At 38.3% G+C, this 27,350-nt stretch overlaps 1 protein-coding gene across 1 annotated transcript in view; it reads left to right on the forward strand.

The window, feature by feature from the left end:
- The window catches only part of PDE11A (phosphodiesterase 11A), a 55,878-nt gene that overhangs the window by 24,656 nt on the left and 3,872 nt on the right, over positions 1-27,350 (forward strand). Inside the window, exons 3-5 of the mRNA XM_009894629.1 lie at positions 17,324-17,413; positions 19,554-19,694; positions 23,308-23,372. Coding sequence (XP_009892931.1) covers positions 17,324-17,413; positions 19,554-19,694; positions 23,308-23,372 — 296 coding nt within the window. The remainder of the gene's footprint in view (positions 1-17,323; positions 17,414-19,553; positions 19,695-23,307; positions 23,373-27,350) is intronic.

The following is a 27,350-nucleotide window of genomic DNA, read 5'->3' on the forward strand; positions in this document are numbered from 1 at the left end:
CTATAATTATTTTGAGTTTAAATATGGTGTCTACTGTGTGCTAGTTGAACACACAGCTTGTCTCTGATGCAATTGCACCCCTACAGCTTTTGCAGAGGGAGCTGGTTGTGAGATGGTTTAGTCCCAGCAACTGTGCAAATTTCATTGCAAAGTCTTTTATTACCCATGAGCCAAAGTAGCATCTCAAGACCCAAAATTCATCCTGAGATGCTACTGGTGAGATACAAAATTGGTGAGATTTAAATTTTGCATGGAACTTTAACCGGGGCTCCATTTTGAGAGGTTTTTAATGTAGAACTCTGTAATTGAACTATTGGAGAACTGTCAGAGTTGCTGTTATTTTGATGATTACTACGTGCGTGCACTGAGGAGATTATTATATAGTAGATAGTTATCATCATAATACTATAATATTATTACATGCCATAACTATAATACAATGCATAATGTTTTGTATGAATATAAAACTGTGAAATATAGTTTTCTTTTGGTATTGTTTTTTATATTCTTAAAGTACATGTTGTGGTCTGGCTTGCCAGGGAGGCAGCTACATTTGTTAGTATCAGGTTAATATAGATTGAAGTAAGATCCTATTTTGAATTACTTTAAAAAAAAAAATAATCCAGAACTATAGCATCCATATATCCGTGAATGCACTCAGCTAACGTGCTTATTTATAGCATTTTTGCTAGTAAGGTGAGGAGGATTTAAAAGACTATTTGAGTTCTTATAAAATAAGTACTTTTGCTTTAAAGAGGGTAGTGGGAAATAAAACTGAATCAGTAAAAATGAAAGCATGAATGCAGACTTTAGTGGAAGGACCAAATTTTGCATGTTTCATCCATGCAAGTCGTACAATTGACTTTAAGGAGTTGCTTGCAGGAATAAAATGAATGAGTTTTAGAAGAGAGAGTTTTAATTAAATAACAAAGAAAACCCAATACTATGGGCTACGTTGTAATTGTTTTGCTTGTCTTGGAGGAGTTAAACTGTTCTTGTACACACGTGGTCTGAGCAGAGCTCAGAATCTGATTTTTACAGTAGGACCTGCTTTTTCAATGTTGCTTGCTCTAAGGAAAGGTAAGGAAGGAGTAAAAAAGGATGGATTGCTCTGTTTTTTCCCCTCTCTTCAGCAGACAGATGGGTATTTGGAGGTAAGTACAGCTACTCTACGCAGGTGACTGACAACAGTCCCTTACAGCAATGCGGGATTGTGACCTGCCTGAGGGGGGGTATAAAGGCATCCCCACGCATGCTCTCAAAATGGGTTTGTTTGCAGCGCATGTTGCAGGCAAGCAGGAATATGCCCTGTTGTGTATGTGTGGCCCTGTGTGCTGCCTGCACAACTCTCACTGCTCTGCCACCAGTGAGACTGTGCGAGACTGCTGCTGGTGCAGAGATTGCCCGCCAGCCACGTGAATGAACGCAGATAAAGTCAGAAATACGCCCAGGCTCTGGAGCCTCCTTTCTCCTATTGGTATGGATGTAGTCTTTGACTTCCCATGAGCCTGCACAAGGGTGAAAGTGAAAAAAATTGCCAATTATTTGTGTTCTACCAGCAGCTGTGAGAAATAGGAGACTGAGAAAGTGTGTGGGGTTGTTTGTTTGTTTGTTGGGTTTTTTTCTAGAGTGGGTTTTTTCCAGCATCTGAAATCAGATTTACAGTTGCTAATTAAAAACGAACTGTTTCAGAATCAAGAATCACTTTGCACAGAAAAAGGAGCAGCAAGTTTTTTATTTAAATGCCTCAGGCGACTTGTCTAAGGATATAGAGTTCTTTTGTACTTTGGATTTGATAGTACTGGCACCATCTATTGGTCTTTTTCAGTGAAATTAATTTATGCTTTGAGTTCAGTTTCTCAGAAACATCATAAAATCCATTGTCCCTTAGGTACTAGTAAAATTTTTGTCATGAAAAATGTACATCCTGTTTACTTGCCTATATAATATTTCAGGCCAACTGACAGGCTAGCATGCAGAATTCATTCATTCTTTCTTGGGCTGTTCCAGTTCTGTAAATAAACAGAAGACTTTTTTCATGGAAGTAATGAATTTCTTACTATTAAAAAAAAAAATCACAACATTGAATGAATTAAAACAAATATAAACCTGTTTTTTGAGAAGCAGTAGCTAAATTAAAATTGGCTGTTCTGTAAGCAGAGATGGAGTTGGAAGTAAGAATTTTGAGAAGAGAATAAACCAACATTAGAAGGGGGCAAAAATACGGAAAAATGAGTGTAAGGACTACAACAAGATTGAATGCCAATCAAAAGGTAATCTAAGCTAAAACAGTTTCTTAAGCAGATAAAATAAAAATAGTGGGCATTAGGAAAATGTTTAAACTCATGGAAAAGGATTAAAAGCAGGAGAGCAAATGTAGGCAGATGTGCAGTGAGCTGAATATGAATTTCTCTTTGCGTCTCTGTTGTAGTTCTACCCAGCTGTAAGAAGCAAGGGTGTATGACCCAGGGCGCTTCCCTGGTCATTCAGCTTTGCTTTGGATAGTACTCATTGTTTAATGACAACTTTTACAGTCTAAAATTATGGAGACAAAAAAAAGAGCAAACCTGCTCAAATCCTAATCAAATCAAGAACACTGTTCTTTTCATTTTTTTAATAAAATATCTATGAGGGGGGAATAGCCTGTATGATGACAGAGCAGGCGTATGTCCTGTTACTTCTATAGCTTAAGACCGGATATCCTCGCTGAGTTTGTAAAGTATTTTACTCCTTGGTACTATAGAGTCAAGCTTAAGGCTAAATGAACTATGATTTAAGTTGCAACTTAAAGGTTGCAACTGGAAGTGAAGCCTTGTTTTGGTGGGTGCTCTGTAAATGTTTAAAATAATTTGGTCCTAGGTTGAACTGTTAAAAATGTAGGCAGAAGTATGCACTTGACATCAGTAAACCTGCACCAAAGAAGACAGTAGAATATTGACTTTTTAACAGAACTCAGCTACCTGAAATCAAATGCCCTCCAGTCTGCAGTTCAACGGCCATATTAATATTAATACCTTACAGTTTTTCTAAACCACACAATGAAGTATATGTAAGTAAATGTTTGGAAGAGCCTTGTGTTGCTTGAAGCAAAATGAATGTCTGTATAAATAACTGTTACAGGCTTGTGTATGCACCTGATTGTCTGTATAAAGGCTTGGGGTTTTTCCCGTTTAAATAGAGCTTTGTTTAGATACACAATCACTTTGATCCAAGATTCAAAACGCCATGATTTTCCGCATTAAGGGGTAGGATGCTGTGTGGTTACTAGGTGCAAGATTACCATCTTTGAAAATTTACACTGCAGCAGATCACTGTTTTATCTCTCTGAGGGTGTAACTCATTGTATGGTTCGTAATGCTGTTCTTGCAGAGAGGTCATTTAGGCAGTTGTTTTCAACTGTTTTTTCTGTGCCCTTCACCAAGTTATCCCAAAGAAATAGAGGAAGACAAATGGCCTCATCTGAAGCTGTAGTAAAAACACTTCATGGCCAGTTGCAGAGGAAGGAGAAGAAGATATGTAATTGCTACCAAATGCTGATGCTTCTGCAATCTTAACTAGCAAAGGACTCTGAGCACTGGGGAAGAGCATCTGAAAGCAGGTTTGAATACTTCTCTGGAACCGTTGAGTGAGACAGTTCAAGCAAGACTGTAATTATAAGCTTGGGGCAACAGTATTTTTGCTTGAATAAAATATCTTTTTTTTTGTCTGCAGTGGCCTGCAACATGCAAGTCTCCGGGTATAAACAGCCTGTATGGCAAATAATTCCTGTACCTGCTGTGAGAGAAGATAGGATGTTTTTCTGTGTCCAGGGAACCTTAGAGGTCTGTGATTGTTTATCTCGCAGCCAGATGAAAAGTAGTGCTTTACCACATCAGATCCATAGCAGTGTGCAAGATAGAATTGCAATGTGGGTTTTAGCAGAGGAGAAGCTGCATCCAGTTTTCACAGCACCTGAAAGGACAGTGAATTCAGTGTCCCCAAATTGTCTGTGCTTCACAGACAAGTGCTTTAGGTAAATTGTGATCTATATAGTTATACCACCAGGATTTGGCCCTGCAATTGCAGTTTATAAATAACTTTGCCTAGAAATCAGATAGCAGCATGTGCAGGTGTGAGTCATTAGTGCAGGAGACACAATGATTTGTGGAAAAAGCATGGCTTGCATCCAAACCAGCCCACACACTTTCATCAGCCCCTTGAAGTCTGCAGCACAGAAAAAATCAAATTTTTCAAGTCAGGCTGCTGCAGCCCACCAGTCTTAAAACTCAAAGGTACAGTAATACGGAATGCAATGCAGCTCCTGGTGCTTTGTTGATCAGTTGAGCTCCAAAGGCAGACGCTAATTTACTGTCGGAGTTAACTACCACAATTTCGACTGAATAGATTAATGTCCCCCACATACACAAAAAATGTGTGTCAAAGCTGCATTCTGTAAATCATTGTTTTGGAGCATGTACTTGTAAGTTCTAAGGAATTGGGGAAATATCCAAATTATTACTTGATTTTATTTTTAAAGTTTCATGAGCTGAAACTGGAAACAGTTAATGATATTGACCTCCCTGATTGCAGACTTAGTGGAGGCTGTAAGGAAGAAATCAACAAGTACCAAAATAGCACTTATGATAAGGTGCTTGTTTTGGAGAGAATTCAGGAAAAGGGGGGGGAAAAAAAAAAAAGAGCTTTAGTTCAGGAATATGCCTGGTTTACTTCTAACTGGTCTGGCAAAGTTTATTCTGCCAAGGCTTTACTTAAGCTGAACGGGGATACCTTATTCCTGAAGCTCATGGCTCTCATTTGTACTCTCATTCTTTCTTATTGATGTCTAGTGAAGATTTGGGGCAAAACAATTGAATTCAAAAAGGTTTCATGTTGTTGGGTTTGTTTTTTGTTTTTTTTAAGCAAAGGTTAAAGACAGAAGTGGATTCTTTTTCATATAAAAACACATTTGCATTCTAGAACTGGTGTATTTTCAACATTGCAGATTGAATCATTGTTTATCTTCATAAGTTGTACATTTACTATTTGCTGGACAATCTTTTTTCCTCATGTGTGTTCTTTTCCTGTTTTTGCAGTGAAGTAAAGATAGAAAATTGAAGCACAAGTTTAGATCGCTTTCTCTAAAATTGTCGCTTTAGGTCTTACCAAAAAATACCATATATTTTTCTTAGTTGGGGTCATTCAAATGATGTGTAGGTTTCAAAGTTCTGTGCAGAGATGGTCACTTCCTTTCCTGTTTCTATTGGCATGTTTTTGTGCATGTCTTTAACAATAAAATAAGAGGTTTGGACATCCTGGTAGACATAGAACAGAGATATATAGAGAAAGCAGGGAATGTCAAACCAATCAGACTGTATTACAAATTGTGTGCTTCCACAGAAATTCTGTAAATATTTATGCTCAGCTTCTTCTGACTGGCATCTGCCTGGAAAGGGTAAAATAAACGTCAATGTCAGTCTGCCTTCTGTGAAATTGATACAGCTGGAGCTGATGAAAACATCCTTGAGGCATCAACCACCTTTCCACAGTTTTAAAGATGACAAAATTCTGTAAATTACAACCACGTAAATCCACATATTGCTGCAGGCTCACAGTAATGAAGTTAAGAGCAATATTTGGCTCAGCTGCTTTCCTTCTGTTGTTCCTTTAAACTTTGCTCATAATGAAGAAAAGGAGAGGTAATGCAATATAATCACTCAACACGTGTTTCTGTAAATAGTTTTATTAAACAGTTAAGGAATTTCTCTGTACTTTGTGATGGTCTTTCAGAAGCACCTTTCATTTGAAACTAATAAGAATTAACATTTTTGTTCTTTCTTATGGTTTAAGAAATTATGCTATTGCCTTGGTATTACATTAGTTTTCATCTGTCCCTAATTTAGTTGTTACTAACCTTAGATATGATACCATCTAGATTTATAGATGTTTCCCTCCAGCAAATTGTCTGCCACTTTGCATGGAAACTGTTCTGAAGATGATATTATTTCTATACACTGCTTTATTTTTTCATATATGAGATCAATATGAGGATTTGTGAGCTGTCTTAGAGGCAAAGGTTTGTAGTGTTTATTCCTCTACTTCCTCATGTGAAACATCAGCACTCACAATGTGATAGGTAGAAATTATAATACATGTGTTAGAAGTGCTTTTAATCAGGTCTGAAAATGCTCTAATAAAAGCTAATTCAGATTACCTAATTGGTATAATCAGATTCAAATAACAATACTGTCAAGTGTGTCCAGTTGTATAATCAATTCTGCTAGAATAAGATTCTGTGCTTTTGCAGAAACATTGTGTTTCTAAGAAAAAAAAAAAAGGATTAAACTGATACGCTGAGAGTACGCTGTACTCCTTACAATTATTTTTCTTCTTAAAACTGGAAAGGAGAATAGGAACAACTTTCTCAGGAGAAATGTATGAAGAGTAGACAAATGTCACCAGCATAAAGTGCCATGACATTCAGTAACAATGATATTAGTCACCAGATATACATAAACTCAAAATAGCCAAATGTAGAACACCACTGGCAAATTTGGCAATGTCGAGGAGAAAGTCAACAAAATAACATAAAGATGTATGTAAAAAATGATGATTGTGTTGTGATGCTTCTACGTATTATGGAAGGAAAGGGTTGAGGTACGGGAGCATCCTGGTTGAAAAAGAGACATAAAATAATATGCTGAAAGGAAGGGTCAGTTATGCCATATGTTGTCCTTTGTGGCACATTTCTACTCCATGGAAGATTTTTTTCCATTTGGGGGTAAAGCTTCTGTAGCCTAAGAAACCCTAGAGATGCTTTGCTTGACAAGAAGTAATGTAAGGGAATATAGTTGGTGTCCTGAGTCCCTGGCTTTCTTTTTATCTGTCAGCCAAATTCTGGATCTCGTTTGCATAAGAAACCTTGCTTCACCCTTTTTTTTTTTTTTTTTTTTTTCCTAGTTGAACAGAAGCAACCCTTTCCATCCCCTTTGGACAAATGTTGCAAACAGCGGGCGGTGAGGGGACCTAAACTTATTCATACCAGGCACACTTTGACCTGGGAAATCTGGTTGGTTTATGTGTTAGATTCAGGCTTTTGTATTCCAGTTGGGGCTTCCATTAGAAATAAGGACTTTTACCAACATTGGCTTTAGTCAGGCAAGAACATGCACCTCGGTGAAAGAGATGCTCAACGTGGCAAAGGATCAGGCCTCTGCAATAATCTCTTCCAGAAACATTCTCTGTTTGTTAAACAAAGTCCAATATGAAAAAAGGTTACTGCTCAAGTAACTTTTTTTTTTTTCCAAAAATCACAAAACACCTTTTGAAGTACATGAGAGAAGAACCTGAATAAAACTTAGTAATATCACTGTGATCTCAATGCAGACTCCTATATATAGATGAGCTAAATTCTTTTTTGCTTGAACTGCACGCAGTATTTATGCAACAGCAGGATTAAGTTTCACTCGTGACTCATAGCAACTTATCCCGTTCTGGGCTTTCCAGTACGAGAGACATGGACAATACTGGACAGAGTCCAACGAAGGTACACAAAGATGATGAAAGGACTGGAGCATCTCTCCTATGAGGGAAGGCTGAGGGAGCAGGGACTGTTTAGCAGAGAAGAGAATGCTCATAGGGGATCGCATCAGTGTGTATAAATAGGTGATGGGAGGTTGCAAAAAGGATGTAATCAGGTTCTTCTCAGTGGTGCCCGCTGATGGGACAAGAGCAATGGACATAAAGTTAAAGACAGGAAGCTCTGTCTGAACACTGGGAGATGCTTTTTTACTGTAGAAGTGACTGAGCACTGGCACAGATTGCCCAGAGAGGTTGTGAAGCTTCATCCTTGAAGATATTCAAAAGCTGTCTAGACACAGTCCTAGACAACTGGCTCTAGGTTGTCCTCCTTGAGCAAGAGGTTGGACCAGACAACATCCAGAGGTCTTTGCCAACTTCAACCAGTTTGTGGTTTTGATTCTGTGCCTGCACTCTAGCTCTAAAGACAAAATTTAATTTGTACAGAAAGCAAAAGAAGACCTCTTGATTCAGTTATGGCTAAGCCAAGATTTAGTAGAAGTAGTTTTCAGTTTGTGTACTCTACTACTTAAAGACCGCAGCAAGAAGTATATGAATAAATATAGCTCTCGTCACTGACAAGAATTGGAAGTTGGTAACTGAGTCGTAAGTAGAATTGTGACTTGAAGATATCATTCTCAATGTATGGCTGCATATGGAATTTATTCTTGGTTTCAATACCATTCAGTTAGCATGGTCAGTTGTCATGGGTAGTATCTGCCAGAGATCAGATGTGGTGCAATTTGATAATGGTAAAACCAAAGTCTGCAATTCTGTTGTAGAAAAAAATCAAATTTGAAGTGATACTTATTATTCTCCTGTGCCAATTTAAAGTTCTGATTGGCAACTCTTTTTAGCATTGATAGTATCAGTCTTCACTGCTCTCGCTCTGCAGTGCCAATACCAAGATCTTCCCGTTTCATCCAGTGATGCTTATAAAGCTTTATAACAGTGTCTTTGGGCAGGCTGGGTCCGCTGATTCAGGCATAGTGGGAATCGGGAGCTTTTCCAAAATTTTGACAAAATCTTTCTCTGTGACCTTCTTCCTCACCTCAGATAAATCAGTTAATCTTTCTTTGGCTCAGTTTTGCTGTCTCTAGAAAAAAAATTACAATGTGATATTGCTGCTGTAAAACTTTGCTCATGGTCTGCCAAAGTGCTTTTGATATACTGAGATTTAAGGCACTGCAGGACTGCCTGCCTCACGCAATGGCTGCGGGCTCCCATGCCTGGGGACTGGCCTCTAGTGGCTCATCTTCAAACAGGAGAGAGCAGTCAGGCAGTAACAACCCCTCTTGGGCTCTTTGGAAAACGTTACGCAGGTAAAATGTCCTGTGTGAACCCTCTCAGCTTGACTTTTATTAAGGTGATGATACAATTTGGATGCGTCAAAGATGACCGATGTTCAGCCTTTGAAGGAGAGAAAGTTAATTGGTGGGTAGGAGTTGTGGCTTTGAGGACATTCGTGACCTTTTGTAGCGCTGCTCATTCATGTTATTTCAGATGAACTAATAAAAGCTGCCTTGCACTTCTCTGTAAGACTTTGCTACAAAGGATAGTGCCTTGCCAACTTTCAGAAACAATGGATGGAAACATCAGAGTTGATAAAGAAACGTCATCTATAATTGTCAGGTTGATTTAATGGCCTTCTAACTGCAGGTGGTTTAACTGCAGATGTGGTGCATACCTCTACCATCCAGATTTGAGAGTTCTCAGTAGCCCTTGCAGTGAGGAGGCTTTCAACTCACTTATAACATAGAAGCATGTTGGTTTACTGGTTTAATCATACTACTTTAAATTTGCAGCTCTCACTCGGGCTGCCTGCAAGGTGACTTTTCCTTGCTTACAAGCTTGACATGTGTTTGCTGAACCCCTAGGACTAAGTGCTGAATGCCTGGCATTGGGTTTACGGGCACGTATACTGGTATAGTGATGCTCCTTGTGTCACCGCTCTTTTGTCTTTGACTGCTACCTCTATTCTTCCTCAGGTCATACACTTCTGCTTTTAATAGAACCGCTACTGTTCCTTTTCTCCTCCTTTTGTCCTTGCTTTTCCTGCTGGAAATCCTGGCTTAGTATCGCATGTTGAATAATTGAGTGGCGGTTTGAAGTGTTTGCTGGGACAGGGCTGCTTACTGGGCATCACTGATTCAGGTGTGTGTAAAATAAGGAGAAATTTCCAGTGAATATAGTCGGATTTTTGCATGTATGAGATCAGAAGATTGGATCCTAGAATAGTAGCCATTTTACATATATTTAAATTACTTTTGGCTTTCTAGTCTTTAGCAGAAATGTTTTCATATGTCAGATTTATTTGAAGCAGCAGCATTTAAAGTGAGTGCTCCGTGGAAATTTACAGTACAATTTATTGTCCTTCCCACTTTATACCAAGTGCTAAATTCAATGCAATTTTAAAATGTTTAAATATGTCTTATAGAATATTACTAAAATATGTTTAATAGCCACTGCCAGTGTTTTTGTGTGTATGACAAAATGATTGTGTGGCTTTAGATTTATTTTTTTTTAACTTCACCTCCTGCTAGTGATGGCAGATATGAATAATGTTTAGCTGAAAAGTGACTAGGACAAGAAACCTCCAAATATCTGCCAGAAAAATAAAATAGGATTAGTAGATGTGTATAGTTCTGACTGGATTTACAGTAATACACTTGGAAAACTGTTTATAAAATCCAATGTATTCATTTGTTTTCCTGGTTTAAAGATCTTGGGTGCAGAGCAGAAAAGAAAGAAGATGGATTTTGTGCTGTAGCAACTGGGAGGGCAGTGGTGAGGGCACAGAAAAAGGTCAGAGGCAGAGCCTAAACCTGTTTAAGCAGCGCTTCTGCCCTTTCCTGCCCTTTGGTCCTGCATGCAATAGTCTCCCATTGCCATGGCTTATGAGGACAGTGACCTACATAGGATTCGTTTTTTAAAACTGTAATAAGTCTGTTCCTACAGGAGACGTGCTGTAATCTGTCTGATGACGCAGTTATCTAGTTTGAATGTGTGCCACTAATTACATGAGGCAGCCAAGCACAGAGTCAGTGTTGAAGAAATACTCCCGTGGTCCTTTTCAGGCTGTTTACTGCCACCAAAAGCTTCCATGGTCAGCTTTATAGGACAGAGATGCTGCCATATGTTTGTGAGCATTAGGGCATTTTTATGGTACCACACATATAACCACATGCAAATGGAAACGAAAAAAAAGACAGAGACAGTAGAAAACTGACCCAGGAGCCTCTGCAGGTTCACTGATACAAGCAGGAGTGATGTGCCCTATGCTTGTGCTTAACCATTTTGCAGTTGATTTTGGTTCATCGTTTTCAGAATTCAGTAGAATATTTCTTTCTCTGAGCCTCTTTTTAACACTTTAGGAAGTGTTTCAAAGGGCAGCTGGCTTGCCTGACTTGGTTTTAAGTATGTCCACAAAACATTTATAACTTTAAACTATAGCAAAAACATTGACTTTAAAAGGATTTTTTTTCTCTTTCTAGGCAGCTTGTACTACCTCCCTTCCCCCACAGGCTTACCAAGCAAGCTGTGTAAAGAGAAGTTAGAAGTGAACGCTAAAGAAAACAGTTGAACCAGACAAGGATTTGCTCAGAGCTTAACCTGGAATTTGTGCCAGATTGGGTACGCAAGCCTTACTGAGTGGCTTCTTTCTTCCATCAGACATCAAAATTGTTTTCTTTTGTGACCACGGACAGGGGGATGCTTGGAGTACGTCAGAAGCCATGAGTTAGACTGTATCTATCAGATAGTTATGGCAGCGGGTGCTCTCCGAGGATGCTTAGTGCGGGTGAAACCGCATGCGGGGGAGGCAGGGTAAATGTCATTGCATTTAGCTGAAGCTGAACTCAGGGCTGCTTTCCAGCCAGCAAGCGTGAAGCTAGCATTTTACCTCTGCAGTGTGCTGCCATTGCAGCACTGGCTGTTTTTCCACGATTAGCTAATAACTTTCTGCATTGCAGGTCTGCATGCATGCAGCTTCGTTGTCTATATCATTACCTGCCATTAAAAAAAAAAAAAAAAGAGGGGGGGGGGAGGGCAAAAAACATGTTGAGATCTGCAGATATGAGCACCTATATTCCTAAATAGGGTAAGAAAAGTACTATTTCGTACTGCTTTGTGGTTGATGTGGAGTTTGTGCTATTTGTGAGGGTAAAACAACACTGAGGCTAGGAAACTAAAGACTTTTATATCTTCTTCTCATGAAGTGACAATTTCCCACGAGACACTCAATTCCAGAAAATAGCCTTCTTTTGAACTTTTAAAGTAGGAGCCAGGAGGGGCTTTTCTTGGGTAGCAGGGGAAGGGTTTACGGGTTCCATAAGGACTGTTGTCCCCAGGCTGTGCAATGAAGGGAAAGATGATATCTCTTGAGGACAGGTGTTGTCAGAAAGAATTTGGCCATAGGTTGTCTCCTGCCTGTTTCTGATGGTAAAAAATTTTATATCATGTATGCAATTATTGTGAAATCCAAGCCCAGATCATGAGAGAAACCCTTAACTTATTCTTAGCAGTTCAGAGGAACACTAATATGCATCCTACTAACTTATGTATTCTAGCTATATCTTAGCATCTACGAAAAGCCAGATGGAAAGAAAATGTGTCCCATGTCAAGATGTTGTGATGCCCAAATGCTGGTATGCCCAGACAACTATGCAACCAGGTATAGAACTTTTGGCCTATAAAACTGCAATTATGAAGAGCAAACATAGGGAAGACTGTCCTGTGAAATTCTGAGGGAGAACTGGTGTGCTTCATCTGGATTTCAGAACTGATGCCATAAAAAAAACCCCAATGAAACAAGCACCGTTGCAGCTTTCCTGTCCTAGCAGTTAATATTGCAGAATTTGTGAATGCTTTGTACTTCCAAGTATCAAGCTACTGCTTCACTTCTTATTGTGGATTTAAAGGTCTAACTTTGGGCATACAAGTTTGGAGATGTGTGGAGATGCTAAAGCAATGGGAATATATCCTTCTCTGGGAAGAAAAAAGCAGCTATGGTCAGGGCAGTCATTTGATCTTATTGGTGTAGTTTTGCAGAAAACATATGCCATCTTCAGGACCTCACTGAAAATGTAAGTGGTTGCATAATCGAATATTAAAGCTTCTAGTACTTATGCTGTTCATTCCCTTGGTAGTTGTGTTTTAATACTCCTGACATAAAATAATCCCATAAAGTAATAATAGAATTTAGAAATGAAGAGGGTGAGATATTGAATTGGTGCCCATTAGTTCATCTTCTTTTCATAGAAGGTTTCCTGCCATGATAAAACATTGAACAGTTTGTAAGTGAGCGCAGCTTTTTAGCTCTTGTATGCCACTGTGAATCTGTGAGGTGAGTGTATCTGCTACCCAAAGATGCGGTACTTGTTGGAGGGTTAGCTGTGAGAAACGGTCAGATTACCTGGACCGTGAATGCTCAAGTAATTAACAGTATAATCCTGTTAACCTGCAGTTATTGTATCTGAATGCCTTACAGTTGGCATGAAAAAAAAATACTAGTCTTTTCCAACATCTCACCAGATTCATCAGATTAGGTTATTATTCAGACTGAACATAATTTTTATAAAATATGCTATTACATATTTACTGATTTATTTGTTAATATGACCCAAACTACTGCGATGAATCATTACAATTAATCTTATTTGCCAAAATAAATTAATGAGGTATATCTGTTAAAGCTATATTTTTTATGTTTTTATATTCTGTCTATTTGCTTTCTTAGGAAATTGCTTTGTTTAATAAATCCGCAGGCTCTTTTCCTGTCATTGGTTCAAAATAGATGCAGAAGGAAATTTTCTTTCAGATATACTCCATTTTGCTTCAAACTTTTTTTCAATGGCCTTCAGTATAGCAAAGGGAAATTATTTTATCTCCTTCCGAAGGATATCTTGGGTGTCTTTCCATGAGTCTCTCACCAATGTTTTGTGCATTGGTGTAATGGAAACATGTTACATACTCAACCTTTGGAGCAGGTGTTAGTGGTTCCTTTACAAGTTCCAGCATCAGGTTGGCTTCGCTTTGTAATAAAACTATTTGGTAAAACCTGTACAGACGTTGGCTGGTAAAGGAAAGCTGTCCTGGCCTGTTCAGTGCTGCAGGAAGGACAGCAAACAGGGAAAAAGAGAACAGCTCCTTCTTGGCAAGATATTGTCTCACCAAGGCAAATTAAAATAAGCATGTCATTTCTCTGTGTCCTTTCCTGCCATGTGGTGCTTAACAGTGTGTCTATGACCAATCTTTCAATACTCTGTCCTTTCAATACAATTTAATCTTCTGCCCAGTTTATTTGCTGTTACCAACAGTTGGTATTATATTACTGAAGCATATCCATGCTGGAGAATTAAGACAGTAAAATATGGGCTGTGCTTTATGGTCATTGTAAGTTACATCATTCTGTTTAAGGAGAAATAGTAGTAATCAGCAGGAATGGAAATAGAATTACAGTGCATTATGGTTCAGTGATGTGATATGTTTTCACTTTGGAGCACCAGAGGATTAGTGATTGTATACCTATCATTTACAAGGAGGAAAAAAGGATATGTCCAGTTTATGGTGGTATATGCCATTTTCAGAACTCCGTGTTCTGTTTCAAGGGAAAACACCTAAAGTGAATCTGTTTTAACAATATCAGCTCCTTACAGTATGTGTCTCAGCTAGATAATGGTTGAATATTATGTTACTCCATATTTGTATGGAGTGTAAACATGTTGGAGGTGCTTGCGAAGCAGTCTTGAGTACTGCAGATTTAAATTCATAATTCAAAATCAGAATGTGATAACTGCTGTCTTCTTCATTCTGCAATTGTGGTTAAAAGAACTTATTTAAAATTCAGTTACCATTAGAAATGTCTTTATTCTTTGTTTATTTGGTATGGTATTACAGTTTGCCAGGAGCGGTTTAGGCAGCAGTCACCGTTACTGTTCAGAAAGTACAAAAGAGGAATTGGAAGTAGGCTGTTGTTTTATCAATTGTTCTTAGGAAAACAGGGATCATCGATTTATCTTTTATCACAGAGTGGTTCCTCTCTACCTGATGGTTGGGGTTTTTTTGTGTTTGTTTTTTTTTTTCTTCATAGCTGCAGATATTTATTAATTTCTTATACTATTTATCTTAAACAGCTTGGTGTTTCTTTCTTAGTTGTGCTGCGCCATACACAATTAGTTTGAGTGGTGAAAAAAAAAATGTAAAGTCAGCAGCTTTCCAGACACTTGACATTTCATAAACCAGTGTTTTATGGATGTTAATGTCTATATCAAACCAGAGCCCTGGCATTTGGGTTCCGGTAACCAGTGTTTTTCAATATTGCAAAATCTTATTTTCTTCTTGCTAAAAAACCACATCTTTGCTAGCTGTTTTTGTGATGGCTGAAGGTTCATAAACTTTTGGGAATAGAGGTTCCAATGTGGGGGCAATAAATACTAGCGTTTACTTATTTTTATTAAGTAAAAATGTATCCAGTCTCACTATGGTATTCATAATTGCACTGAAGGTCAGATTTTTCTCAGGTTAGTTTTTCTGCTCTGCATTTCTTGACTATGGTATTTAGTACTACAAGAAAATACAGATATTTTTTGTTGTTGTTGTTTCATTTTGGAAATAAAATCTAAACTGAAATATGCCAAATTCTCTCAGAAGTTCTTATGAAAAAATAAACCCCTCTTTGCAACTTCTTACAGTCTTACTTTATTTTTCATTTCATGTACTCTTTCCTGCAGATCTGGTGTGATAGTTGGCTAGTTTAATTACTGCCTCTCCAAAAAGATGAGTGTTTGTACAGTCTGAAGTATGTCATTTTCCTTTAGAGGTAACAGTGATGGGAGGAGGACAAAAATAAAGTGTTTGTAAATTAACAGTATAGGTGTATTTATGTGCACCCTTAAAATTTGCTGTTATTCTGACAGAATGGCAGCCGTGAAAGTTTAAAATTCAGAGGATCTGAAGATCCTTTTCAAACACTCATCGTTACTCAAACACAAACTAAGTAGACATGTAGAGTAGACATTGGAGTGTTTAAGGAAGATAAAGTAGAAGAGTGGTTGCTGTTGGTTTGGTTCTTGTTTGGTTACAATTCTTGTTTGTTGTTTTTTTTTTCCCCTCAAATAGTCTCAATAGCCCACTTCCCTGGGTTAGTAGTAATTTTCTAATTAAATGGAATTTCAAAGACAAATGCTACTTGCTCGATGCCAAAACTTGTCACAGAAAGAATTGCTTACAGTGAATCTCTCAGTCGACAGACCAGGGAGAAGAAATGTTAGCTGCTGCAACATTCTTTTGGCTCTGTAAACAGCAGGGTGCCCCAACTCTCCCTGGCTTTACAAATGTTAAGGCTATTCAGCACCTATAAAATTTACTTAATATATCAGACCTAAGCTTGGGAACCACTCAGCAGTGGCAGTATGTTACAGACTTGTTATCAGTATGTGGCTTAAAAATGCTAATGTTATTGGACTTCAATCCATTGTCATACTTATGAAAGTGCCAGTCCTACAGGTATTCAAGTATTTGACTAGTCTAGTTTAGTAATTTCGTGCAGAGCCAGCCTAAAGTAGGCCCTGGTGAGGCCACATCTGGAGTACTGTGTCCACTTCTGGGCTCCCCAGCTCAAGAAAGACAGGGAACTACTGGAGAGAGTCAAGCAGAAGGCTATGAAGATGATCAAGGGAACGGAGCACCTCTCTTATGAAGAAAGGCTGAGAGACCTGGGTCTGTTTAGCCTGGAGATGACAAGACTGAGAGCAGATCTCATAAATGTGTATAAATATCTAAAGGGTGGGTTTCAAGAGGATGCAGCCAGACTATTTTCAGTGGTTCTCAGTGACAGGACAAGGGGCAATGGGCACAAACTGGAACACAGGAAATTCCATCTCAACATGACGAGGAAAAACTTCTTTACTATGAGGGTGACAGAGCACTGGAACAGGCTGCTCAGAGCGGTTGTGGTGTCTCCTTCTCTGGAGATACTCAAAACCCGCCTGGATGTGTTCCTGTCCAACCTGCTCTAGATGAACCTGCATTGGCAGGGGGGTTGGACTAGATGATCTCCAAAGCTCCCTTCCAACCCTGACCATTCTGTGATTCGGCAAACTCATAGCCAGCATAAAGTAGTCTTGTGCCACCTCAAAATATTTTCCCAGTCCCTCTTGTCCCATCTTTCTTAAAATATGGTGATGCATTAAGGTCCAGTTTCTCAAGAATGCTCTTTAACCTCTTTACCTCTTTTTTTTTTTTTTTTTTTTTTCTTTGAGAAGACAATCAGCTTTCTGACTAACAGTTTTGGATCAATGTGCTGTGTTCCACTGTGCTGGTATTCTCCAAAAATCTACATTGTCTAGAAATTAGGAGGAATGTGACTGAAGAAGCTTGCTTCTTGAGCTTAGAACAAAAAAAGCGGTCCAGAAAAATAAAGAATGCTTTTTCTAGGGAAGCTGTAGCGTCTACAGTAATTTAACATAGTCTTCAGCACACATTTTATAGACTTGAGAATCTGCGGTTTTCTAGGCAAGTTATAGAAAACCTTCACTACTGGGACCTGTGAACTCAAATGCATTTGTTCTTTCCTACCCATTCGATCTTTGTTCCACCCATTTTATGTGCCTTGCCCATGATGATTTTGTTTTGTGTTTAGCGTTCTGCTGAAGAGCAAGTGAGCTGAGACCCTCCTGGAACATGTCACCTATGTTTAGGTTTCTTTGCTAGTAACATGAGTGTCTGATTGTGGTTGTTTTTAATAACTGGGAATTTCTTTTGGCACTAGGTGATGCAGATGTATCTCCCATTCTGTGGGATTGCCATATCCAATGCCCAGCTATTTGCAGCTTCGAGGAAGGAATATGACAGGAGCAGGGTAAGTAAAAAATGTATATTGGACTGATACTAAACCTTCGTCTTTTGTTCCTTCAGATTCTAGCTATGCATGTGTTTGCTAAGCAGACAGTTTAACTATGTTTTATTTAAAAAATATATTTTTGACAGATCACTATCTTGACTGAGGCAGCAAGCAGAGAGTGTGGGAGGGAAATACGCTGGTGGTGGTGGCTGTTGTTTCCTGATGTCAATTCCATGTTTCGTAGTGCTGAAACAATTGTGTTTGTCACACAGACGGTGCAGGAGAGAGTGTTACTTTGGCAGAGACTCAAACTCTCATAAAATTCCAGCAATATCAAATGTTTGCCATCCTGAATTTGTAATATTCAATTCATGTGCAAATAATGTGGATATATCTTTATAAAAGTAAGAAGAAAACCTGTATGTGAAGGGTTTTGACAGAATGTGTCTTTGTAGATGTATTACTCACATTACTCATGATTGCTGATGCCATGCATGAGTTGGGGCAGGAGGCTTCAAAGAAGTGAAAATAATGCTGAGCTCACATATCATTTGCTTCTCAGAGAGGTCTTTATTTTTTTTTTTAAGAAATAAAATGGTAATTTTGAGGGTTTTCTATAATTGTTGGCTTTTTAAGTCACCTTTCCTGCAATGATGGGAAATTATACTTTTGTTATCATGGATCACAGTTCCAAAGCTTCAGTAGGAATACCACTGGTAGCGTTGAACCTACCATTGCTTCGCAGAGCAGGGGAAACTACAGTGGGGCGGGTCTGTGTAAGTACTGACCTTTGTATATTCAGGATTTTGGTGCTTTCCATGTATGAAAACGAATGCTTTCCAATGCTTTGAAAACTAACAATAGCCCTTTCTAATGGTCTATGTATTTAAGGGTCACAAAGCATCTGAGCTTGTCTTCTGTCCAGGTCTTGACTACAGACCACTATATTTTGGGGTGGAGACACTTGGAGTGTAGGACACTTGGGGAAAAACAAGATTTTTCTGCCAAAGATTTTTTTTTTCTTTGTTTGATGTTCAAACAAAATAATTGTTTGACTACATAGAGACTTAAAATTTGCTGCAGATTCCCAGCTTGCAAGGAACAATGACAGACTTTTGAGGAGTCAGGGTTTAATGTTCTGAGGGAGGCATTCAGCAGAAAAGTATTAGGGACTTTCTCATTCTTCATTAAAATGGTAAATTCTGGTGGTTGGGCACATCAGGATATTGGATTAGAGATACAGATTCTTTCTTTTTGCTGCTTCAGCCATGCGAAGCATAACAAATATCATTGCCATTTGACAACTACATGGGGGCCTGTACTTAATTGCATTTCTGACCTGTTGGTGGTCTTTAGCTTTGCCTCGTACATGATTGAAATTAGTTGGCAAGTAACACATGACAAACAAGCTGATACTTTGCCTTCCCTACCAAACTGGGCACCAATGGTGATAACTTCCAGTGACTGTCACCAACATTTTGCTGATGACTGCTATATTAGGAAAGCTAAGACCGCTAACATTTATATGCTTACCTATACGGATGTTCTTCAGCGTTGGTGCCCTAAACCAGAATAGAGGAAAAAGCACGCTTCCTTTGACCACTGGTAAGAAACAATATGGTCTATTATTTTTAAAGTTGATGAAATGAGAGGGGAAGTCCTTAATTTTAAAGCATCATATTTTACAGACATGTTGGTGGTAAAGACTGGATCAGAGCGCTATTGGAATATGGAAGCATTGATGTGTTTTTCTATTTCCAGCTTTGAACATGCAAAATGGCTAATAAATGAATAAAATGGAGTTTAAATGCACCAGAAAATTCAATATGACAAATCAAGTAACTCAATCCATACTGCACACTTGGAGAGTTGCATTACAGCCATTGTTTCATTTTTGGACCACAGTGAAATAGTTTGAAAGATCCCCATTGTTTGCTAGGAGTTGGATTGTGCCCAGTTGTGAGCTAAGAAATACTGAAATTCTTTCTTCAGATACCCTCACCCCAATTCTCTTGCCATAATCATTAAGAACTTTGAGTGAAGATTTCAATGGATCACTCATATTAAAATCAGTCCCAGAGATTATGCCTCCTTTGCAATGCTCCATGTATTTATTAATTGTACAACCAGTACAAGAGTGTTTTGTCCTTGTATGCAGGCTTTACTGGAAGTAGTGAATGACCTCTTTGAGGAACAGACTGACTTAGAGAAAATTGTCAAGAAAATTATGCATCGGGCCCAGACTCTGCTGAAGTGTGAACGGTGCTCAGTGTTACTTCTGGAAGATATTGAATCACCAGTAAGTATGGCTGCACATTCTGTCGAAAGGCTAATATTTGAGCAGTGGAGCAGCTGCTTTTATTGTGGTGAGGCTGTTTCATATCGTATGTGAGTGCTGGACAGCAAATATTCTTCCAGCACGTCATTCTTAAACGTAAGTTAGATGGAGGTTGAATTTTTATCAACACCACTGTTGTGGTTCAAACCCCAGTAGGCAGCTACGCCCTAAAGAGCCGCTCGCTCATTTCCCTTCCCCAGTGACATGGGGAGGGGAATTGGAAGGGTAAAAGTGTGAAAACTCATGAGTTGAGATAAAGACAGTTCAGGACGTAAAGCAAAAGCTGTCTGCACAAGCAAAGCAAAATAGGGAATTCATACGCTACTTCCAAACAGCAGGCAGGTGCTCTGTCATTTCCAGGATAGCAGGGCTTCATCACATGCAATGGTTACTTGGGAAGACAAATGCCATAACTCTGAAAGTGCCCCCCTTCCTCCTCCTTCCCGCAGCTTTTATTACTGAGCATGATGTCATATGGTATGGAATATCTCTTTGGTCAGTTGGGGTCAGCTGTCCCGGCTGTGTTCCTTCCCAACCTACTGTGCACACCCCAATCTATTCACTGGGGCTGCAGAGTGAGAAGCAGAGAAGGCCTTGACACTATGTAAGTACTGTTCAGCAATAACAAAAACATCTCTGCGTTATCAGCGCTGTTTTCATCACAAATCTAAAATACAGCACCATACAAGCTACGATGAAGAAAAATAACTCTATCCCAGTCAAAATCACTATAGCCAGTTTTTCAAATGGAAACTGAAAGGTACATTTGATTCCTTCTGGTCGTTTGAAGACATTTAATGGGGTGTCTGTAAGTCGCTGATGGATCTGTGAGTGGTGTGATCCCGCTGATACGCTGTGATTCTCAGTTGTCTGTGTAATGCAATTCGTGCTTAGGACAGAGCAGCTAGGACAGCTTAACTGAGAAGCAAGGTGTTCCTGTGGTCTGCTTAAAAAAGAAAAATGAGCTGATTTGTTATAAAATACTTATTTGCCCAGTTCCTTTCTTTCATGGTATAGCCACTAGGAGGAAAGAAAAATCCTGTCTGTAGCTTCATTTGCATTTACCTGGAATTTATGGCCTTGCTAACATTCTCAGGCTGATGACTTAGCAAATGGGTGGTGCTTGCAAGCAGTTTCAGAACCAGAAACAGTGGCATCACCAACCAAATCTTTAATGCTCATTTTTAGAACTAACCTTTTCTGCATACATTCCAATAAATAATTATCAGGCATCTTTGATATTTCTACAGTGTTCAACTTTTGCATCCATTATTGTTGTTTAACTGTAGCAAACTGAAATACTAATGTAGTTTCTATTCTAGTATGTAATCTGTTACATCTTTAATCAGAATACTGGTCCCTCAGAAAAATCAGATAAAAATAAACTCATCAAGATTTTAACTGACCATCCTGTGTATTCAGCAACTCAGTGGGCTTTACAGCAATCTAATCAGTGTCTTCGCAGCAGTCAGCTTCTGAACTTCTCATGAATGTGTTTTTGTGAAATCCAGTATTTTAATGCAGAAGAACAGCAAGACAGTAAGGGCTGAACCTGCAACACGGGGAGTTTTCTCAGGTACTTTTGGTGGCCACTGCTCCATGGGATTTGTTCCTTCCTGAAAGTTTTCCACTCACTCTAGCTGTTGGCAGGGGTATGTTTGGGAGTAGCCGTGTTTGCACGTTTTGACAAGTTTCCTTACTACTTTGCAAAACAAATAATGAGAACTGATCTTGGTTTCTAAATGGTGAAAATGCTGTGAAAAGGTAAGTCGTCTTGTGTTTTGACCTAGTAATTTTTCCCTGATGCAACAGAAAAATCCATTGGAAAAGACACATTTACATACAAATGTCTAGATAGTCACATACTTGTGATAGGAAGAAGCTTTATAATTGAGCAGGTGAAGTGGAAGGAGATGACTTTCAGCATTACTGAAGTATGTTTTTCACAATGGCTCTGTCCGCTTCACTGAGGAATAATTACTTCGTTGCAGAGCTCTGTTAAGTGGAACAGATGGATATAAGCTATATGAAAATATTTGTGAAGAGTTAGGTTTCATGCACAGTTTTGACAGGGGCTTTCACTGGGACTTTGTAGCACTGCCATTTGTAGGGTATGAGAGCCTCTTTTAAAGTGTTTAACATTTTTATGACTTGTTGTTAGTAGTAAAATAAGTGATTGCCTTTATATTGGTAGCTCCCTTCACTGTTTTCAGGCTATTCAACACAAGCTATCCTCTGTTCTGTTGATTTAGAAGTAGTTGAAGGATAAAAATGTCGCTTGTAATATCATTCTTTTTTCTATCCAAGTATCTTTGGATTCACTGACTCTGTAATTGATTATTTGTTGCAGGGCTGTGACAAGTCTAAATGATTATCAGAGACAGAATCATATGTTTGTGTGTAGGGCAGAAAAAAACCATTTTCTTTCCTGGAGGAAAGATGATTCTCATTTCATTTAAACTAATAGAAATTAAGTAATTTCAGTGGAGTATGCACTAAAGTACACTAGCATTCATAAAAGCAAGATCGAGGTTTGTATTTCATTTATATATTCTCTGTTATAGAATTTTAATGTTTCTAGTTTTTCTCCTTCTAGACCCCCCACACTGATTTTATAATTACAAGATACAGTTCTACTACATTCTTATGAAATGTCACTATGTTTGCAAATATAATATGATTTTTATTTTTCACAGACCAGTACATTGTGTGTGTTAGCAGGCTTTGGGTGGCATTGTTCACTTCATTTTTCTGCTCTTGGTACTATTTCTACCTTTGAGCATGGAGGGGTTTTTTCCAAACCACAGTCAATGAGTTCTCATTCCTCTAGACCAATTTCTGAAATGTGGACAGCCAAGGTATTGAGTTACGCTTAAACTTCTTTGAAACAGTCATAAATCTTAAGTTAATTTTGAGTAGGAGAACAGCATCTTGCCACACACTTGGTCATTTTTACAAGTGGTATGGTAAAACAGTTATTTTCCTGATTTCCCCCTATTTTGGAGGGCTAACCTATATTTTAAAATAGATGTCCGTAGAGTAATTCAGTGTTAAGCCATGTCTCAAATATTGTCATTTGTAAATTGTGTGAAAAGCTTTTACAATACACAACTGAAGTGGAAGATGGGGACTCATACTAGCATCCAAAACCATCACCTGTGTTCTTTGTCACATTAGCCACTCTTAAAATGTTTGACTTATGTGCCATTGGCACATATGTTCGCAGAAAATTTGTTGCGATTACTAGTGCAAATGGGTCTTTGTTTCTATTCCTATATTAAAAAAAAAGTTAAGTTTGTGTAAAGCTACATAATTCATGTTTCACAGCCCTTTGAAGGGAAGCATGTACTGTTGCAGAAAATAGTTTCATGAAGGAATCTAAAGATGTCATTGTTAGTGAACTGTGCACAGTGTGTATTTTGAACATGAATTCTCCATTGGGGGTATACAGATTGAATTTTCATGCTAAGACCATTGGATAAAAATGGTTTAAATATAGGAACCTTACATTAATGTTTTCTTACATATTTATTAATCTTAATAACAATAATTTTAAGTTACTTTTTTGTGACAGGTGGTGAAATTTACAAAATCCTTTGAGTTGTTATCTCCAAAATGCAGTGCTGATACTGACAACAGGTTAGTGCTCCTGTTTTCTATGGTAATGGGTTACTTTATTTTCCAGATAGTGTTAAATTTGCTTGATCATAGTTTTATTTTCTTATGGAACTTTGTGTAGATTTAGTTGAAGAGTGTGAACCTACAGTTTTTACTCAGACAAGACTCCTGCTTGCTTCAAATGGAGACTTGCTTGAATGAATGTACGTGCCTATATTTTTATATGTGTGTGTGTATATATATATATGCACTAACATTGTATTGCTGTCTCAAAAGAAACCAGGAAATAACCAATGAGTTTCTATCGGTGAACTTGTGGAGAATGCACAAATGTTACAAAATTACAAAATTATTTTAGATTGATCTCTTCCAAAATGCCTCCTTACAGTTGTCTTGAAAGGTTTCCAGTAAAATTTTATTTCTGCTCTTGTCGTCAAGTCAGGAAGTCTAAAAACCTCAGAGAACGTGTATTTTCTAGAAATTGTGTTCCTGTGACTAAATCTTGTTCGGGAGCCCAGTCAAAATAGAAGTATATGTTTTGCTTAGTAGGATCAGTATTTAAATATTGATAAAGGGCTAATTGTAAGTAGTCATAGAAAGAGCTTTTTGTCCATGTGGGGTTACTGTATTAAGCCCTACAAGATAATACAACTGGTAACAGTTCACGTAAAATGTCCTACATACCAAATGAGTGGATGAAGAGCCAGGGCTCTTGTAAGAAGGTTTCTCCCATCTTTCAGGGCCCAAACTCAGTGATTATCATACACATTTTATGCAAATCAATTCATACTGCTTATAAATTGGAATTTTCCATGTCAGATAGCTGCCATAATGGTAAACCTAGCCTTCTGTCCACCTTGCTCTCCATAGCTTAGCAAACTTGAAGATTATTTTGTGCTTTGCTGTATTTAAGCCCTTTAAGCAGCTTTTAAAAATATTTTGGGTTAATTTGCCTTGTTTCGTGCTTTATTTCTTCATCTCCAGTATGGTAAGAAGCTACTGCTTCATTAAGATGAATGTGCACATTGTACTCCAGATTACGACAGGTCATAATTCTTAATGCTTTTCATGGATTGATCTCACAGCATTACAAAAATGGGTACTGTTATTTTTAAGATGTGCGAGTTGACAGCAGAGTCCAGGGCCACACAGAAAGAAGCTAGATCTCTTCCATGCCCTATCCACTAGTAGGGAGATGGGAATGGCAGACAACTGGAAAACAAGTGATTAAAAAAATAGGGTTTAAATATGAATAAATGAACCACTGATTCATCTGGGAATCACAAGTTTACTGCTTTTGACGAAGAGCTTCAGAGTAGCAGTTGGTCTTTCCTAGGTCAATCAAATGGGTAAAAATACATTCCTTTTGTTCAGGAACAAGAGTATGAATCAAGAGATGTGGTTGTTATTCCTGTTTTTCTCAAACTTGATCTGTAGCCAAATTAGTCAAAATAATGTAGCGTGGTGTCAAGATAACCAAGCTGGCTCATTTCTTGTTACCATAGTTATGTTAGCACGTTACCAAAAAGCAATTTGTAGTAGCCTGCTCTGCGTGTAGTGAAGTCAAGATTATTTTAACTTTAGTCTGAGACATGAATAAACACATGCAACCTGCTAGGTAGTCTTTACAAGGTTTTTAAGGGTATATTTGTGGGCATCTTAATATAAATATTTATTGATTTTTCTTTCAGTTTTCATCCAGTGGTGAGTGAAGTTGGTTTTACAAAGTCCAAGGTTAGACTGGCAGATATGATGTCACTTTTGGATCTAGCACAGGCACAGCTTGAGTTATTGGCACTATAGTGGGAAAATAAAGGTTATTTAGGATACAGAACAATGCCGCGGGCCCTTGACATTTGAGCATTTTTCAAGTGAGTTTTGCCCTTTTCATTCTACAGCAGCTGTAACTGATGTAAAGTCATGAGACGTTTCGTGTGGAAAAAATGGCAAAATGAGTTTCTTCAACATTACACTAGTGAAGATAAATAGTATTTCTTTGAAATCTTAGTGGAAATCCAAAGAGATTATAGGCTGAGAACAATTCTAGTTATAATTTTTATTTGAAAGAGAGGACAACATAACTTTTCATGTCCTGACCTACTTTTTCACACCTAAACCATTCTAAGATTCTTTCTTACATCTGGCTATTGGCAGTTCACCTGTTTAGTCCTTAAATATTATAATGACTACTCATATCTTTTTTTCTTTGCTGTTGGTTGTGAAGAAATACCTTGCAAGACCACACTTGCATTTATCTATTCAGTTTGCAGTTTTCCAGCACACACCATGATCAAGTTTGTTTATTATTCTTAATGGCACACTGTTCTCTTTTTTGCCAATTGTTTTGTTCTTGAAGTACGCGTTTGCGAAGTCTCCTAAATTTTCCCTTTCTTTTGAAAAAAAAATTATATAAATCTTAGAAGCCTTGAGGGTTCAGTTCTGATGTATTCTGGATGAAGATGAGCCTGAGGGAAGGTGCTCTGGACTATATCTTCCCTGCACAGAAGTCACCTTGGCTGAGATTACAGTTCTCTAACCTAAGTACCAGGAAGGTCGCTGCCTGAGCCAGAGTGTGGGCTCTGTGGGAGAAAATGTCTGTCCTCCCTCCCAGATAGGCTGATACAGAGGAAGTGCTGAAATCCCTGCTACCAGTGTTGCTCCACCACTGTCCCTGGGAGGACGTGCGCTCTGGTATCGCCTCATTCCCCGCAGTATTTTTATGCTTCTTAGAGCATCCTTTTGCTCTTCTAGTCCTAGCAAGGACTGGAAGGGTTCATGTCACTGTTCAGAAGGGATTGTTACACGTGATTTTGGCTGTACCACTCCTCTACTATACTTTTACTATCCCTGTCAGGGAGGCTTTGAGGAAGATAGCAAGGCAAGGAGCTGCGTAAGGGGAGCCTGTGGCACTGCTCGGTGCTCTTGAGCTGGGTTTGCTCTCAAGCCAGGCATGTGGTGCTCCTGCTAGTGTGTGGGCAAGACAGGGAGATATGGTGGCTTTGCAGCTGCCTGCATCTGTCCAGCAGGACTCACAGCTTTCCACAGTTTGAGAAAATTGTTACTTGTGATTTTTAGAGTAGCTTCTGAGTGTTCTGAGCTGCTGAGGATAGAGAGAGCACCAGCTGGCTGTGATTTGCATTAGAATTAATCACTGATATTTCCTCCTAGTGAAAGTTGAGTGCCTCTCTTCCAGAGTGTAGTTGTAAAGCACTTGCTAGGAATGGAGGTGACATAGTAGAACATACTTGTAAAACTTCGTGAATTATATCTTGTTTCTTTTGCTTGAATTCATTTGCTGCTTAAAATGCTTGACACCCGTAATCCACTCCCGATTTAGTGTCTTATGTTATAATGATAATATCATCCAGATTTTTAAGGTATGAAGTGGGAGCTATGCATTTGAAACTAGATTCATATCCTTTAAGATATTTTTTATGCTTCTCAAGTATTGATGTCTTGAAATAAAAAATTCACCTTTATAATTTTAAATTTACTTACCTGAAAAAAACATTATATTTCTGTAAAGGTTCCTGTCAAAGTATACACATATTTATTACAGTCACTCAAAATTCTTATCCCAAATGAAAGTTGATACATTTAGATTTGTGTAAATCATTACTATTATCTTTATTTATAGTCTTTTAAGAATATTGAGTTTTCTTTCAAATGAATGACTTAGTTGAATTAGTCTCTAGAAAATCAATAAAGCCAACAAAAATCAATCCTTTCACTTTGATTGGGTCTTCCAAGCATTTTACTGTGCATCCTTCTTTCATTCACGTGCATTACTTTGAAGCTTCAAGTTACTCTAGTCTTTTCCATGGCTGCTCAGAGGTACTTTTTTTTTTTCCTAAGTAATGTTTCTCAGGTGCTGCAAATCGATCAGTTTTCTTCTCAAAAGCAAGACAACAGGCATTCATGTGTTTATTCACACGTGAATAGCTGCCCCTTGCCAATGTCAAAAACCTGTCTGCAAAAAGGCAATGAGAACTTTCCTGC

The sequence above is a fragment of the Charadrius vociferus genome, unplaced genomic scaffold (assembly GCF_000708025.1).
Source record: "Charadrius vociferus isolate BGI_N301 unplaced genomic scaffold, ASM70802v2 scaffold161, whole genome shotgun sequence".
Classification (NCBI taxonomy): Eukaryota; Metazoa; Chordata; class Aves; order Charadriiformes; family Charadriidae; genus Charadrius; species Charadrius vociferus.